Here is an 18,115-nt window from a genome sequence, read left to right on the forward strand (position 1 = left end):
AAAATAAATTAAAATACTAACCATTCATCCATCCATTTTCTTGACCGCTCATTCCTCACAAGTGTTGCGGGGGGTGCTGGAGCCTATCGCAGCTGGCTCTGGGCAGTAGGCGGGGGACACCCTGGACTGGTTGCCAGCCCACAGGGCATAAATTAAAATACTAAGAGGAAAATCAGCCTCTAGTCCACATTAACATCACATATAGGAACAGTCACATGTATTGAAACAACAATACAGCAAAAAAAGGTGTGGCAAAATTAGCAATATCCCAAATAGATTAAAACATTGACTTTTGTGGGGATTTTTTTTGACAGGACTAATAATACTATTGTATATAAATATAAAGTAATATAAAAACTACTGTATTTTGAGAACATAAAATGTTTCAAAATATTATGTTTTTTAACAAAAGGACCAGCAGCTGAGATTATTAAAATTAATTTCATTTCTCCATTGCATAGCTTCATCAATAAAAACTGAACAGCAAATGACTGTTTTCAACATTTTTATTTGACAAGTTTCTTCTTGTACATGTAGGTAAGATCAACCATTTAAACAAATAAATTTACATCTTCATGAGCAGAGAAGGGGGGGGGGGGGGGGAGCACAAATAGGAATCATTACAATAGTTATTGCACCACACCCCAGTTTTATGTCCTAAATGCTACAAAGCTGCACAGTGCTTAGAAAATTTCATAAGAATTTCGCGTTTGTGTCAGGCACACAATGGCGCTGGGTACTTTTTCCAAGAAAGCAATGCTAGCTGCTAGCATTGTGCTATACCTGTCCACGCTGGTTTGATGTAGACGACTGCGGTTTAAGTGTCATCTCACTAGCTCAACTAACTAGTTAGCACTGCCCTAACACTGAAGAAATTCTGAGCAGTTTGACACAGAAGACATTTGAAGATACATATCCCATTTTTCCACACCACGTTAATCACTCTTCTCAAAGAGTTAGCTTACCATTGCGCTCACAGTCCACGTTGGTTGTAAGTGCACAGAATAAAAAAGTAATGACATTGATTCAAGGATGAAAAACAACATTGAAGGTGCTTTTAATTATTGCAGTACATTGGCTACTGATTAGTCACATCCGCCCTGAGCATCCTTAAAGTGCATAGAATACCATTCAACCAATAGAATAATTAATTCTGTGTATTTGCCACATTTCCACCCCTCATGTTTGATCAGTACTATTTCTGAAAATATGTCTTCCCAATTTTAATAAAGCGTGACATCTCAACTCAGCTCATTTGCATAACACAGCCCTCACAGACACAATGAGTTTCTCCACCCATGACTTGCCAGCTAGGCCGGGAGAGAACAAAATCTGTGCTGTGTTGTTGTTTTTTTTGTTTTTTTTTAAAGCCGCAGAGGAACTGTGACTGAATTGGATTCTAATAACCAGCATAAACTCAAATTGGTGAATCTGCAGCATATTGTTGATGAAGTGCTGCCTTTACCAGTGAAAATACAATCAAATCCTAATAGTGGCTTACTCAATGGTGGTTATACGGTTACATTAGACAGTTGTGGCTTTGTTTAGTTTCACCGAGGTGAACCTCTCCTGCTTTGTCTCCAAGAACGGATTAATTCCAGTCATTTTTTTAAACATCTACTCAAGGGTTCATAAAAGGCACTAAATATAGCCAGATTGGCCCAGAGTAGCCCTCACTTTGTTGCAATGCCCTTGCTCCGCCCATATCGCGATTCTCTAACCACAACTTGGCAGTTAGGATGGGCTAAGTTCTTCTATTTTTTTTTTTAATTTATTTATTTTTTTTATTTAGGAGTAAGCAGAGCTGAAGTGTCAGCATAAATTAGTGTGAGCTCACGTTATAAATGTTTGCTATTGTTATTATGTGGACATAAGTGTATAATGACACGTTTTCAGAAATAGGCAGCTGACACATTTACTTAGTTGTATAATTTCTCATTTCCTGCGTGAGCAGCAAAATCCAGAAACAATTATTTGTATACAAAAGTAAAGTTTCCATTGTATGTCCCTTGCAAATGTTCTGTTGATCCATGACTTCCCGTTAAAACACCCGATACGATTTCAATTAAGACGCAATTAAAATGGGTTCCTGGTGGCATTTGTTTTTTTTCTTCCCTGGTGGTTTAGCTGTGCTCCGGAACAGTCTCCAGCGCCGCTTCTGGCTCTCTGTCCACGTCCACATTCTGACAAAGACAACAAACTGATGTCATGCTCAAAAGTCCATGCGGCACTGAAACACACTCACCAATTGGGGCCCACCTTTGAAGGGAACCAAGAAAATGTTTCAAAACTGCATCAACATTGATGGAGCAACAGTGTTTGCTCAGGATTTACTACTTCACTCATTAAAAGGCCAAAAGTAATGGGTTGACACAAATGTTGCATCCAGGAAAACTTTGCTAGCCTTGTTAGCGTAGGTGACTAAGTCTGCTAGCACCACAGATGGTAACTCGATCGGCCATCAAAGTCAAAGTCCACAATAAGGGGTCATTTCAACCTTAAAATGCTCCTCTCACAAACTGTAATCACATTAGAATTTAATCAACACGCTTTTGAAACACATTGCTAAGATATTTTATCTAAAAATATGTTTAACAGAAAAAAATCCACATTGTAACCCCGGGTTTTCAACGGATGCGGTTGCGGTGCGGTCCGGCGACGCAAGCAATTAGATTCCATTCATTCGAATGGTGCAGTTTACACCGCTTGCGGGTGCGTTGCGTGTCGACTGCGGAAGGCCTGCGGCGTGCCGCAAGCCTTCCGCAAGGATAGACCTATTTTCTATTTTTGCCGGACGCCGCAGCGGTAGGCCTCCGGCAAATGGCAAGCTAGCACAAAACACATCGAGCGGGACAGGAAGACCGAGGCAGTTTCAAAATAAATTTCCGGTTACCTTTCAGAATAAAACACTCGCCAGCTCCTATTTCGCAAGTTTTTCAGCAAAACGTGACGTGGGCGTCGCTGGCCATGTGCTCATTCACGGTTTAGACACCAGCGAACATGGACGAGGAGAGGTTTATATTGGAGGTGGAAAACCACAAAATAATATATGACACGGCACATCCTTTTCATAAGGACTGTAATGTATTGTGAGTTTGATGTTCGCGATTGCTTGTTGTACCCGTCTCGCTTGCCGTACTGAGCGGCAGCCGGACGCGGAAGACAGAAATAAAGAGTGGACCCGCACTGACCCGACTCTCGTTATTAATATACTTTACAAAGACAACCAAAAAAAGGATGCTGCATGGAATCTCATAGCAGAAGAAGAAGAAAAGGTTAAATCAAAAGAAGTCCACCTCTCTTTCTGCTTCTCTGTTGAGCAGACTTTCTGTATGTTTGTCGTTGTGAAATGCCACATGATCGCGCGCGCGACGGAGCTGCCGGACCGCAGCTGTGCGGAGCCGGTGTGGATTGACAAAAAAATTGACCCGTCCGGAGCACGCAGTCAAGACGCACCGCACCGCAACCGCACCGCAACCGCATCCGGTGAAAACCCGGGGTAATACGAGTAGGGCAAAAAAATAAAAATAAATTCAATTTTAGAATTTATAAAGCACTTAACCATTGTTGCACACAAAGTGTTGTACCACCTTTGATGAAAAAGCGATGCTTTCTTGATTGATATGGATTTGCACTCACCTCAGGTTTATCTCGGTGTGTGTTCACAGCCTCAACATTCAGGAAGATCGACTCCACTTTACACCCTGGCACACCAAAAGCAAAACGAACAGTAAATAAAGCAGCAAAGATCAATCAACTCTCACAAACCTTTTTATAATGGAAATTCATCCAAATGACACTGATTTATCCTTGTCTATCTGTCTAGGTCCTCCTAAATGGGGATATCTAGTAACAATATCCACCCAATTTCATGTCCGCTCGCGCAAACTGGTGATGGAGGCAAAAATAAGGCACATTCTGGAGCATGTCGAAGCCCTCAAAATAGTGATTCATACAGTGGTTAAATAACACAGGGAATTAAAGCTGAAAGCAGAAATGAACGGGTCCTCCTCACAACTCCCTTTTCACAGCCAACCCTCAAAATGATCTTCAAAGTTTGACGGCATCCACGTTTAAAGGCATAACTGGAAAAATTTTGTAATTAAGTGTCGCAAATCTGTTGAGGATACCTGCTTAGGGTTTGTGCTCATTTGGGTAAATTCCCAGTTAGGAGTTTATCACAGCACGTGCCCTTAAACTCGCTCAAAATGCCTGCATGAAATCAAAATGGCTGATTTCCTGTACAATGACATGCATGGGTCCTTTTGTGCCCGTCCTATTATGATGGACATATCCAGCCACTTTCATGTCAATTAGTGAAAATGGTGTTGTGGTCTTATTTTTCCTTAAAATTCCAGGCACGCTGAAGCCCTGACCAAATAAATCAATGGACGAATGAATGAATGAATGAATGAATGAATGAAAGAGTCGCTGACTCTTGGGTAAATTTCACTATTTAGATAGGGACCAAATAGACTCAGTTTTAGACTATGTAAGTAAGATTTACACTAGGAAGAGAGTAAAATGAAAATAAATAAATAAATAAATAAATAAATAAATAAATAAATAAATAAAACTAGCTCAAGGGTTGAGGAACGAACTCACGACCTTCAGCTTAAGAGACTTACGACCTGAGCTATGCAACTCCGACTGTTTGCTTTTCTCCAAGAGACCAAATATTGTTTTTGGTCTTTGGTCTCTTGGAGAAAAGACATGCAATCATGGAATCAGCTTCAGCTGCACGAGCTATACACTAGCACAGTGTTTTTCAACCCTGGTCCTCAGGGCACACTATCTAGCCTGTTTTCCATGTCTCTCTATTTGCAATGCAGCTGATTCCAATGACAGCTCATTAGCAAGCTCTGGAGAAGCCTGATAACGATCCTCACCTGCGTTGGAATCGGGAGACATGGAAAACAGGCTGGATAGTGTGCCCCGAGGACCAGGGTTGGGAAACACTGCACTAGCAGAAAGCAGGAGCTGCGTGGCTCAGGGAGTAGATCGGCTGTCTCCCAAGCTGAAGGTCGTGAGTTGGTTCCGACCTTGAGTCACATTTATTTTTTCCAATTCTTTATTTAACTCTCTTCCAAGTGTAAATATTACTCTAAAACTGAGTCCATTTGGTCCCATTCTAAATAGTCAAATTTACTTTACAGAATTTACTGTGTAGATATAACTTTTGGTCATATCAAGTACTGCAAGAAAAAATAATAATACTGGTAATAGTAACAATAACAATATTATTAATAAGAAGACTATGAAGAATTGTTGCAAGTGACTGACCGTAGGCAACTGGGGTGAGTTTGAGGACTGTGTGAAGAGGACACTTGAGGTAAGGCAGCTCATCTGACAGACACAACACGCGTAATACGAATTATTAACAGCACAAACAATACATGACGGTGACCGTACAGGGCACACTATACGCTCTCACCTGAACTTTTGTCCAGGAAGTACGCCAGCAAACATCTCATGACGGCCTGGTGGCAGATGACCAGCACGTTCTCCTGCCTCTCCAGCTCCATGATGACGGGCTCCAGACGCTGGACCAGGTCCTCGTAAGACTGGTGAACACCATGATAGTTAGAAGACAACCATGATGACCGGCAGGAAAATAGCCGTTGTTTGCACTTGACGGAAACAATTGCAGTGGGTTTAGGTTCAATAGTAGGTGTTAGGGCAAGTGTCCAATTCATCTGTCACTGTCAAATTGTTTCATTTATTCAGTTTGATAGAACTGAATGTTTTTAGAGCATTTCATCTACAATTTTCCCATCAGTTTAATTACAGTATTTCCTTTTTTGCTATAATGATTGATTGATTTTATTTTATTTTTTTAACAAATGAGTGATTTACAAACATAGTCAAAGACAGTGCAATGATAATATTGTACCTTAGTTTGTAGTTTTAGCTTATTAAATAGTACAGAATGTAGATTTGATTTAGTTACTGAACAGATATCAAACCCGAGTGAGGTGAATTACAATAATAAAGTATACAGTGTTAATATCTGAATGTGGCCGAAAGTAAAAACAAAAAAGATGAACAGGCCTTGTAAAAACAAAATGTCAAAACAACATTCACCTCGCCTTTCGGATAGCGGTAGCTGTATTTGTCTTGGTCTCGCAGTGCAAACTCTTCCGGATAATTCTCCTGAATTTCCTCGTAGGTCATCTCCTCACACACGCCCTGAAACACAACCCAACAATGCTGTATAACAGAAAGGTAGCCATTTTGTTTGAAGTGGCTATTTTAAGGCAATTTGCAGAATGTCTAGGATCCTAGATAGCCAAGTGATACCAAATTTTAACCACGTATAGTTGACAGGTAGAGAGGCCACTAAAATGTGCAGAATTTGAATTTGATCACCGCATGTGGGCGGAGCTTAAGGCCAAAGGTTTAAGAATGCCTTGATGGAAAATAAGTCAACTTGACAAGGTCAGAGCTTGTCATGACTAGGGTCATGCAAGGGTTATGCTTACTGTCGTGACTAGGGTCATGTAAGGGTTATTTTTAAACCTAGGGGTCCGCCAGGAGGCGTCCTTTGAAGGGGGGCACTGTCATGACTAGGGTCATGCTTACTGTCATGATTAGGGTCATGCAAGGGTTATGCTTACTGTCATGATTAGGGTCATGCAAGGGTTATGCTTACTGTCATGACTAGGGTCATGCTTAGTGTCGTGACTCGGGTCATGTAAGGGTTATGTTTACTGTCATGACTCGGGTCATGCAAGGGTTATGTTTGGGTCATGACCGTGAGGTCAAGTGTCTGTTTTGAACTGATGTAACCACCATCTAGTTTCAACTGGTAAGACACTATGTGATGTCAGGAGCTATCTGATGTCAAGAGTCTTTAATCTCTTTATCTGGTCAACAGCCAATCAGATAATTCCATGTCAGTCCTGTTACCCACATGTCTAGCCACAGCCAATCAGATCGATTCGCTGTCTATATAAGCCTGACTGAGAAGTGTGTGTTTTTGTCGGATTATTACCTCTGTTCCTCTGTGCACCTCCACAGTCCAAGTTAGCTTAGCGTCTCGTAATTCTCGATACATTCTCATTGTTTCTCGTCTAGTCAAGTTTGTTCTACGCCTCTCAATGTTATGCGAATAAAGAGTCAAAATTTTATTTGTGTCTGTGTTTTGGGCTCCAAATCCAGAGCCTAACATAGCTTGACTCGTGAATATGTTATGTGATGAAGGGTTCATAGGTACACTGTTGTTGAAATGTGGATAACGACACAAACTGTCATCCTGTCACTGCTCCAAATTTGTCTACTAAGCAGTTAACAACATTAAAATGTTTCCCTGTAAAGTTAGCAAAGATTTGAGAAAGCCCTCAAGCTGACAACGTGCACTCACAGCATCAATCTCATTGAGAGCCTTCCACTGTTCGTACGGCACCCCCAGAGCTTCAGCCGTCTGGATGGTTCTCTTCATGTGGCTGGTCCACACCTTCAGCTCGTTGATGCTCTGCTTGCGGACGTACGCTTCCAATGCGCTGGCAAACTGTGGACGACAAACGACGAGGTGTTAATGAGCCAAAGCTTCCAACGCCACACAGCTTTCTCACCTTGGCGCCGCGAACAGACAAGCCGGAGTCCCCCCCGATTCGGCCCACCAGGTTGAGCTCGCTCTCGCCGTGGCGACACAGGTAGATGGAGCGCGGCGTGACGTGGATGTTCATGAGGTAGTAAACGATTCGGCTCTGGATGTGGTCCTGCACGCGGTTCACCAGGTATCTGCTGCCCACGTTGAAGATCTTGATGTAGGACAAGTTCCTGCATTTGAGGAAAGTGGGGGGAATAAATTGGGCCACATTTGTTTGGGTAGCGATTATGAAGATAAAATGCTTTGTTTGAGAGAAGATATGCCACATGCTTGGGAATTGGATGTAGGTATGGACGTAATAATAAAATAAATGGAAATAAAAACAACAAAATACACATATTTTAGCGCAATGTGAAACATTTGCACCTATTTTGCGCTTGGGACCACCCCCTCATTTGAGTAACATTTCGTGCTGATAGAGAGTCTGTAGCATGAAATAAATAAATGTGAGAGTGTTTTTATTGATTGATTGATATTTAATTATATATATATATTTATTTTTATATTTATTTCCACATCCATATTTATTTTTATATTTGTTTTTTTTTTTGGGGGGGTGGGTAGGGTTTTGTATTTGTTCTTATATAGTTATTTATTTATTTTTAATTTTGGCTGTTTTGGTTCTCAATATGGGTGTGTAACCCCGGGTTTACACCGAATGCGGTTGCGGTGCGTTCCGGCGACGCAAGCAATTAGATTCCATTCATTTGAATGGTGCAGGTTACACCGCTTGCGGGTGCGTTGCGTGTCGACCGCGTCTCAGCTGCGGCGTGCCGCAGCCCTTCCGCAAGGATAGACCTATTTTCTATTTTTGCCGGACGCCGCAGCGGTAGGCCTCCGGCAAATGGCAAGCTAGCACAAAACACATCGAGCGGGACAGGAAGACCGACGCAGTTTCAAAATACATTTCCGGTTACCTTTCAAGATAAAACACTCGCCAGCTCCTATTTCGCAAGCATGCTAGCAAAACGTGATGTGGGCGTAGACGGGCCTGGAGTTAACGTGCGAGGTGCTCATTCACGGTTTAGACACCAGCGAACATGGACGAGGAGAGGTTTATATTGGAGGTAGAAAGCCACAAAATAATAAAAGTCAACCTCGCTTTCTGCTTCTCTGTTGAGCACAGACTTTCTGTGTGTTTGTCGTTGTTTTTAATGCCACATGATCGCGCGCGGTCACACGAGACACGGCGGGAAGTGGTCGGCGACGGAGCTGCCGGACCGCAGCTGTGCGGAGCCGGTGTGGATTGGCCAAAAAATGGACCTGTCCGGAGCACGCAGCCAAGACGCACCGCACCGCAGCCGCACCGCACACGCAACCGGTGTAAACCCAGGGTAAGGCAGCACACCTAAAAAACTGTTGTGGGAGAGGCCAGCACCAATTTGCTGAAATGACCCAAACCCAAGGAAAAGCAGGGATATGGCATGACTCCTTTTTGTGATTGGCTCCCAGTCAGCCCTTAGATCATTCAACAGCGCTAATATGCATTACAAAATGGTCGCTATGCAACCATAATTTGTTTCTGGCATTTCAAATTACGTAAACTCTGAATTTACCTACACCTCCTCCTCGCCACAATACCCGTAGTTGTCAATAATGCACAGCTGTGCATCTGTCTTTGAGAAGCGTCATTTAAAGATGAAAAATTTACCATCACAGTTCCTGCACATTAAGATCGTTTTCAGCCATAATTGCCTAAAGTATGTCAATCACCTTGCCTATGTCAGGGGTGTCCAAACATTTTCCTTCGATGGCCACATACAGATAAATCGAAGGATGCAAGGGCCACTTTGATTTGTTTTTGTTCTTTTTAATTTTAATTTATCAAGCACACCAAAATAATTTTTTAAACTGATACCTGAACAGTTTTCTATAAAACGAATAATTTAGGATTTCTATTTTTTTTAATTTTTAATGTACTTTTTAAAGATTTTGGGTTATTCGAGGCCCACGAGCAGCCGAATCCCATTTCGACACTCAGAAGCAAAAGAGGAGCAATCTCTCGTAAGATGACCATTTTTAAGTTCATTTGCATATTTTCATATTTAGAAAAGCTTCACTATATATAAGACAAATTTATGAGTAGTAGATTTTGTTTTTAGTATAAGCATCTTTAGTATAAGCTGTGGGCCGCTTAAAAATGGATAGAAGGCCACAAATGGCCCCCGGGCCATAGTTTGGACACCACCGGTCTACGTGGTCATTGAGGATCATGTTGTCCACAGCAAGAGTGACGCTTACCTGTCCTTGTTATCGTCCAGAGTCACGTACGTCAACTTGTAACATTCAATCCTCTTCAGAAAGTCGGCGACAGCCTCCTCCTTATCACAATTGACGTAATCGGGACCGCTTACCTTCACTTGCTAATTGGAAAGGGCGAAAATAAAATCGGTCAAAAAGGTGTGGTTTCCAGTGAACGTAGTCTTGGAACAGATGCGCTTGTGCACACGCCCTACCTTAATATTCTCAGCAATGATCTCTGGATCGTCACAGATGGATTCCACAAAGAAAACCTGAACAGGCATGATGTCATCAAGTCAAAAATGATGATTCATTCAGACTATAGGGTTCAAAATAGGGTTTGTAAATAATAGGCACCAGGATACTTCTGGAAAGTGATTGCCTACTACTGACCTAGACTGACATGATGATGATGGTGTTGTGCAAATAAATATACTCCAAAAGGAGACTTTTTATTTTCAATTTCTTTAAAAATTAAAATGAATGTAGCTCAAAGTGTGTGGATGAGGAGAATGAGTCGAGTGGATGTAATTGCAAGACTGCCTTCATCAAAAGCAGCTATTGACCATTTTCTGGATTCTTCTACCTTGATCAAATGACATATTTTTCCTTTCATTATTTTTTCTCGTGGTGCCAACAGAGAAAGTTTTCAATTTTGCCACAAACCTTGTAGCCGTTTTCCTTAGCAAAGCCGAGAATGAGCTCTCGGCGCTCCGGTGTCGTGTTGGTGGCATCGAAAACCTGAAATCAACACATCATTCATTGTTTGCACAGGTGGGCATTCCGTCAATATTGACGGACGACAACAGATGTCAGTTTTGTTGACGATTAACGAATGATGGGGGAAAATTGACAGACTACGTGTAAGCATTGCTGGAAGTGTGTTTTCATCCGTCAATGTAATAATCAGTAAGTCTGTATAAAAACTCAACTTTCTTTATAAAGTGAACATGACAACGACGATATTGTGGCAGTTTTAAATATCATGATGTTGCCCTTATCGTGACATCCCTAATACAAAGTGCTGTACATGAATCAGAAATTGGTCATGCAGTCAAGACTAAGTAAAATGACAAAACAAAACATTGTAAGTATACAAGGGTATAAAATGTACATCAATAAATCTATAACAAGGAGTAGGTAAGTGAATGAATGAATGAATAATTAAATAACTAAATAAACAAACAAATTCATAACACAAAATATAACAGACACCACAAAGCACCAAAACAAGACTCATCACTCCCATAAATTAGTCATACCAGCAATTATTTTTCAACTTCTCCACCAAAACTTTATTTTTCACCTGCTTCAGCCGGACACAGCTGTATGTGTATTTATGTACAACAAACACCATATTTTTTCTCCCCTATATGGGCTTCTTTTTTTAAATATCAATATTGTGAGTTCTAATACAGTATGGTGTTTTTGTTTTGTTTTTTTTAAATATCAGCAACCTCCGCATAATACGCGTTATAATTATCGTATTGTAAGGATTTATATTGTGGTATTGATCGTTTTGTGATGTTTGGATATTGTTACATTCCTAGTACTCAGTTTGTTCATTTTACATCAGGCACATTGTTAGACAGCTTCCTTTGGGTCCTTGTGTTGGCCGCGCAAGGCAGTATTCCTGTCTGTTACTACTGACAAAAAGAATATTAACATAATAAACAATGTCAAGCAGAAAACAGTGGTGACAAAATGTAATTTAGCATGATGGAAACGTGGTTAAAAGAAAAAAAAAACGTTAACGTAAAAACGGATTGGTAATTGACAGACTGCACCCATTAAATTTTCTGTCAGTCCTAACACAGCGGCTGTAATTTAGCGACAATAGAAGCCCGGTTAAAATGATGTTAACGGATCGACGATTACGGTTTGCTTAACTGTTGACGATTGAACAAACGATGAACGCTCAAAATCGATTGACGCACCCACTTCTAATTATTTAATGAAATCAATCATTTTGGCAGTAGTCCAGCTGGATGACTCACCACCACTTGGCCCTGCTGGCGGGTGAAGTAGTCGCACACGTCCTTGAGCGCGGCGATGGCGCACGCCCTGCCGGACATTGAAGTGACAGTAGGATTAAGACGGGAGAGGGGGGAGAGAAAAAAAAAAAAAAAAAAGAAAATAATTTTCGTCGATCGTACTTCCGGATTTTCATGGCCTCGGCGTTGTCGGGTTTGAAGAACTCGAAGCTGTTGTAGGCACGCGTCGCGTCTCGGCGGTACTGGCCCACGTTAAACACTGTTGGAGAAAGATGGTGACACATTCACGCAACTGTGAGATAATTTAAAAAAAAAAAAACAATGAAAAAATGTACATTGAATCACAGCATACTGCTCTATAAAAAACTATTATAACAGAATTTTACGTTCTTTTTTTTCTTTTTTTTTTAATATCATTTAAAGGTGGATTCAATGATGGTCTTGAAAAGTGGAAGCCATCTGTTTGTCACGTTTACAAAACTGCACATGCGGAAGACCATCCTACCAGCTCTCCTGCTCGTCTGGGGAAAACGCCCTTCAAATGTCGCTAACGTCCGAGCTCACCTTCATCATCATCTTCATCAGTCTCTGCAGTCGGCCTCGCTTCATACGGATGTCCTGTTGCAGCTCTCAGCTATTTTCAAAGTACGCGGTCAGCTCGGTGGAGCTACAACGATGAATGGCCGAATCCGAAGCGCACTACACGAAGCTAGCTACATGCTACAAACACTCGAATTGCGCATGCGCAGCGTCGTTACGCAGATTGATTGACAGGACTGAGAAACAATCGTTAAGATGATCCACCCAGAAGACACAGCAACAACAACAACAAAAATACAATATATATATATATATATATATATATATATATATATATATATATATATATATATACTCGAACCCACCTTTAATTTAAAAAATAAACTCATTTTACATGTCAACTGTAAAATATGAAATCACCGCAGCTGTAAAAACAATAATTCTGTTTATTTACCAAAAAAAAAACCTCAATTAGAAATACCTATATTGACTGTTAAAATATGTTCACGAATGTAACATAATTTTACAAATATTTGTCTGTTATTTAGTATAACAAAATAAAAAATTCAACTTTAAAACCCTTAAATAATAAGAAAAAACATTTATATTTACTGAAAAATTAACAGTAAACATTTGTAATTTTACCATATTTTCTTTTTGAATTGACAATTTTTTTAAGTGAAAATTATTACAATTTCTATAATGTCCTAGATGGTAGCATTCATTGTATTAACAGTTATTTTAAAAGGGCATCTAATGAGATATAGGTAAAGGGGAACGTTTGAGAGGGTGAAGAATACGCAAAGCAACAATTGCATTTCCGGATCCTGCCTCAGCTGAGGCATCAAGTACACATTTCATTTAACCTAAAATTATTGACAGTGGCAGTGTGGATGAGTAGTAGAGTGGTCGTCTGGTATCCCTGAGGTTGTGAGTTCGGTCCACTTTGGTGAACAACATGTTGAAGTATCCTTGAGCAAAATACTGAACTGCTATATCAACTGAAATGCTATATAAATGAATTACCCTAACAGTAAACTGTTGCAATTTTAAACCCAATGTCTAGTTTTTCAACAGTTATTGGCCATGTTTTTGTCATATACTGTTATATCTTGTTAGAATTACAGTTAATAAAAACTGTACTTTAATTATGTGGGGGAAAAAACTTTTTTTTGCGCTCCAGCTGCCGGAAAATTATAGATGTTTTACATGTATTTATTTTATTTTTTTTACAGTGTATTTGTGTGTGTGTCATGATACCTTTGGTTGTGACGCCAATCCAGTTGAGGTACCTGGTGAGCTTTTTGGAGATGTACGTCTTCCCTCGGGCGGGCAGTCCCACCATCACGATCATGGTGGGCGAGTTGGTGAACTGTGGAACCGACGCTGTACAAAACAACAAAAACAGATTTTGCCATGATCACAGATTTGACAGATATGTAAACATTTTCTTCATGGAAGACCTGCTGGTATATGACCCAAAGTATAACACATCTTATTTTTATTGTTCCAAATTAATTCCAGAAGGAATATTTTTGCATCAATTAAATTGCCAAACATTTTAACATTTCATTGTCGTTTTCTTTTGATCAAAGCAGAAAAAAATAAATAAAAAAAATAGATTCAAATCAGAAATCGGATTTTGGGGCAAAGTTTAGTTGCTGAGTGACCACCTCGGGGGTGAACGACCGGCAGGGTGCCTGCTTGCAACGAGGAACGCCACATATGAACGCCGGTGATCTCAAACGCGCACGTAGGTCTGCTTGATTATGAAGAAAATATTCATCACAATTAATTTGGTAATAATCGCAAGAACAATTAGGATAATCATTTGTTTTTTTGGGACAAAACAAGAAAATGTTTTTAAACAGGTAAAAATTAAGACAAATTTCTTTGAAACATTATAATTATGAAAGTTTCTTGTTTTGGACCAAACAGCATTTATTAAATTTAAAAAATAAAAAAAGATGCAAATATATCAATTTAAATGACTCAAAATTAGTATTAATAATCATTTATTCTCAATTGTGTAATTGTGGAGTTCAATTGCACAGCCCTACGCACACAAACACGCAAGCACCCCAACAGGTAGCAGTACTCACATCCGCGACGCTTGCTCAGTCGTTCCGGCACCCACGGCACCCACGTCTTCTCCAGTCGCGTTTGAGTGAGGGTGCTGTGACCGTGCGACATGGCTGAGATGGTGTGCGCGCGTGCACGCATGTGCGCAGATTTATAAAGTCTCCACGAGAAGGGGTGGAGTCCTGCACCTGTTGGGCTAGCGGCAGCAGATGGCGCCTTGCTGGTTGGGCAATAACCCGAGTTGGAAGAGCTCGGCCACCAATGAGCTTGGTTTGTTGGCTCAGAACATCACTCGAAGGATTTTCGAAAAGAAGCGGTGTCTGTGTATCATATCTTAACACTTAATTCAATCAACCTAATGTTGATGTTTTTTGCAAATATCAAAGACAAAGCTTTATGATGCCAACTGATCATCAAATTTTGACACCATGATCCATCCACAATGAAATATTTTAGGTCATATGAGCGTCACCCATCTGACTCGTATAACTGCTACGGATTGGGTCTCATTTGGGTGTAGTATATTTCCTTTGGAGGAGTTCGGCAAAGTACAAGCTCTGGAATTTGCCCAAAATGGCTGCTTCAAACTAAAATGGCCGACTTCCTGTTCCATTTTGAGTAAGAGTCAATGGACCTATTCCTCTGTTTGCATGTTCATCGGTCCTCGCTCCTCTGTTAGATGATAGCACCTCCCACCAGAAACTCCATCGAGGAGGGAGGAGCTTGACAGTAGTAAGGAATGTTTTTTTTTGTGAAATGAGACAATGGAGACGTCTGCCCAAGAAAACGTCATGTCATCGACACATGCCACAAATTGCACTATCTGCGTGCAGTACATATGTGGAATGACTTGTAAATATACTCAACAAAAATATAACCGCAACACTTTTGTTTTTTTTGCTCCCATTTTTTTTTTTTGATGAACTCAAAAGATTTAAAACTTCTATCATGTACCAATATCACCATTTTTCCCAAATATTGTTCACAAACTAGTAAATGCATGATAGTCAGCATTTCTCCTTTGTCGAGATAATCCATCCCACCTCACAGGTGTGCAATATCAAAATGCTGATTAGACACCGATTAGGGCACAGGTGTCCCTTAAGCCTGGTACACACATAAAGAGTGTCGTGCTGTTTTTGTCCCGATATTGCTCCTTCCCGACCAAGGACGTCAAACGCCCGACAATCTTTTGTCTTATAAGATTATTTTATAAGATTATCTTTATATGTGAGATGTGTTAAGAGTGGATTTGTACCGATAATTGGGTCCAAAACAAGTCGGGGCTGACCATCTTAAATAATGAACATGCTCAATACTTACGACATAAATCTTGGCCGAGGTGCGCCTGCGCCACCAACTGTGACGTCAAACGGAATGTAGCCAATCAAGAGGCGCCCTAAGTGAAAAAGAAGTGCGCATATACAAAAACAACAAGCATATCAGAAAGCAAAGCATGTCCGACCAGAAGCAGAAAGTCCGGTGGAACGTTACCATGCAGGACCAGCTCATGGAGCTTGTTTGTCTTCCATGGTGTGTCTCGTCATTTACAAGTTGTTTCAGTTTTGTTTTTGTTTTTTTTCCCCCCCTTCCGGTTTTGATTAGATCACGTATAATCACGCGAGAGGTCTCTCACGGAGGACTGGAATCTTGCCCAGTGTTGAGATGATAATCTTTATGTTTGTGAGGGAGCTGTGATGAGATTATCTGCGTCCTTTACACACAATACGACCAAATCTGTTCAATGCCCGATTTTTTTATCTTTATGTGTGGCATCTGACAAAGATACAAAATCTTTTAAGATTTGAAAAATCCTTATATGTGTACCAGGCTTTAGACCCCCTACAATAAAAGGTCACTCTGAAAGGTGCAGTTTTCTTTTGTTTTATTGGGTCTGGGGGTTTTCTGAGTGCCGAGTTACGCCCCCCCCCCCCCCCCTCCCTCCCTCCCCCACCACCGTCAAATAAAATATAACTGCACCTTTAAGAGTGGCCTTTTATTGGGCAGTCTAAGGCACACCTGTTCACTAATCATTCATCTCATAAAAAACATAAAAGCTAAATTCATCTTCTAAAAATTTAAGCAAAAAAAGAGCTGCATTTATATATGTTGAGTAAATGTCTAAAATGTGGATGTTGCATTTTATGCATTTCATTGAATGCAAACACTGCACTAATTGTACTTCAAACTTAAATTGTTACACAGTACTGTACCTACATTTGATTTGTGGATGGTTGTTTTAAAACAATATTTTGGTTGGATTTTTACTACACAATAGTGAAAAATCTTGCACACAAGAAATACACAAAATAAAAATACTTAAAACTGATTAAAAAAAATCAAAATAAAATAAAATCAATAAAAACTTAACAAAATACCTCCAAAAAATAATTGAAACTAAATTTAAAAACAAAGCTCAGAAACAAATTAAAACTATTATATAACAGAAAACAGTCAAATATGAAATTTGAATATGAAAAACATTAAAGCTAATAAAAACTAAAAATAGCCTCTGAAAACTAACCAAAACCAGTAGCTAAAAAGTAAAATTCTTCATGTTTTTTTTTACGAGACTTTTTAAAAGGACCTCGATGTCAGACAAGCCTAACAAATTTCTTATTGCCATAAGTGAAACTAACACCCCAAACAAACAAAAAACAAAAAAAACACAAAAAAAACAAACATGACGTCATGTACAACTGGTGGACTTCCTCAGAGACATGCACGTTTTCAGGTGTGCGCTTACCTGTGCTCCTGCATCGCAAGCGCCTTGGAAGAGGAAAATTGTCTTTATTCCTCGCGGGCTCCATGAGCGACCACAACCGGGGTCCACGTGGGCGCTTACTCGCCCCACCCACGTAGCCCTTCAAAATACACGCCCCTGAAACAAAGCCGTGTCCCCACCACCACCACCCTCGCGGACTGACCCAGGACGCGCGGTCCCCATGGCAACACTGTGCACGCGCGACATTCCACGCCTAGCCGCTTCCTGGAGGAGATCAATTATGCCAACATGTGACGTCACTCCCAGTCCCGACAGATGAACGGCCGATTGGCGCGCGGCCACGTGTTTCCGGTTACGCAACCATGCGGGGAGTGATGACGTTCGAGCGTTCGCGTGAGTGCCTCACCATATGGACGCTGAAAGCGGAGTCTCCTCCCAGCCCGCACGGCCCCCCCGTCTTGCGTCACAGCGGTGGGTTTCATCTTCCTCCAAATGTCACTCCCCGACGGAGCTCGTGAGCGTGCGCACTGCCAAAAGGTAAATTCAGCGCACTTTTCGTCCTGGCCGGCCGCGTCTTGACAGCGTCTAAGAAGCAGACGGACTGGTTTGGCATTATTTTTTTTCCTCGACCTTCCCGTCGTCCACCGCGCCCTCGGCACTGCGCGTGCGCGAGCATTCTAAACAAACAAATAAATAAACAATTTGCATTAAACGTCAGCATTTTAAAGGGACATAAACCAATTTTAATTTTAACACCAACTAAATAAACATAACTACGTCGTGTACCCTTATAGTGCCATAGAAATTGAAGTTGCCTGATTTAAAAAAACAAAACTAAAATACAGTGCCATAGGCCTATGTGTTAATAAAATGATTGACATTGTATTCATAAAAACTATAAATATTGTAAAATGGACTACA

At 40.7% G+C, this 18,115-nt stretch overlaps 1 protein-coding gene across 4 annotated transcripts; it reads right to left on the bottom strand.

Moving 5' to 3' along the window:
- Positions 1-488: 488 nt before the first annotated feature.
- On the bottom strand, positions 489-17,828 carry LOC144014126 (6-phosphofructo-2-kinase/fructose-2,6-bisphosphatase 1-like). Of its 4 annotated transcripts, XM_077513684.1 has the most exons (15): positions 17,216-17,533; positions 15,793-15,868; positions 13,648-13,773; positions 12,010-12,106; positions 11,851-11,917; positions 10,520-10,594; positions 10,069-10,125; positions 9,854-9,975; positions 7,575-7,782; positions 7,364-7,510; positions 6,085-6,189; positions 5,435-5,564; positions 5,284-5,346; positions 3,640-3,704; positions 489-2,183 (listed from the first exon to the last, which is right to left on the bottom strand). In XM_077513684.1, the coding sequence occupies exons 3-15, from the start codon at positions 13,739-13,741 to the stop codon at positions 2,124-2,126; spliced, it is 1,290 nt and encodes a 429-aa protein (XP_077369810.1). In that variant the 5' UTR covers positions 13,742-13,773; positions 15,793-15,868; positions 17,216-17,533; the 3' UTR covers positions 489-2,123. The 4 variants fall into 4 exon arrangements, with proteins under 4 accessions (XP_077369810.1, XP_077369808.1, XP_077369809.1 ...); XM_077513682.1 differs by lacking the exons at positions 15,793-15,868; positions 17,216-17,533 and adding an exon at positions 17,601-17,828; XM_077513683.1 differs by lacking the exon at positions 15,793-15,868 and having other exon boundaries at positions 17,216-17,537.
- Between the last annotated feature and the right edge of the window lie 287 nt (positions 17,829-18,115).

This window comes from Festucalex cinctus, chromosome 2, assembly GCF_051991245.1.
Source record: "Festucalex cinctus isolate MCC-2025b chromosome 2, RoL_Fcin_1.0, whole genome shotgun sequence".
NCBI lineage: Eukaryota > Metazoa > Chordata > Actinopteri > Syngnathiformes > Syngnathidae > Festucalex > Festucalex cinctus.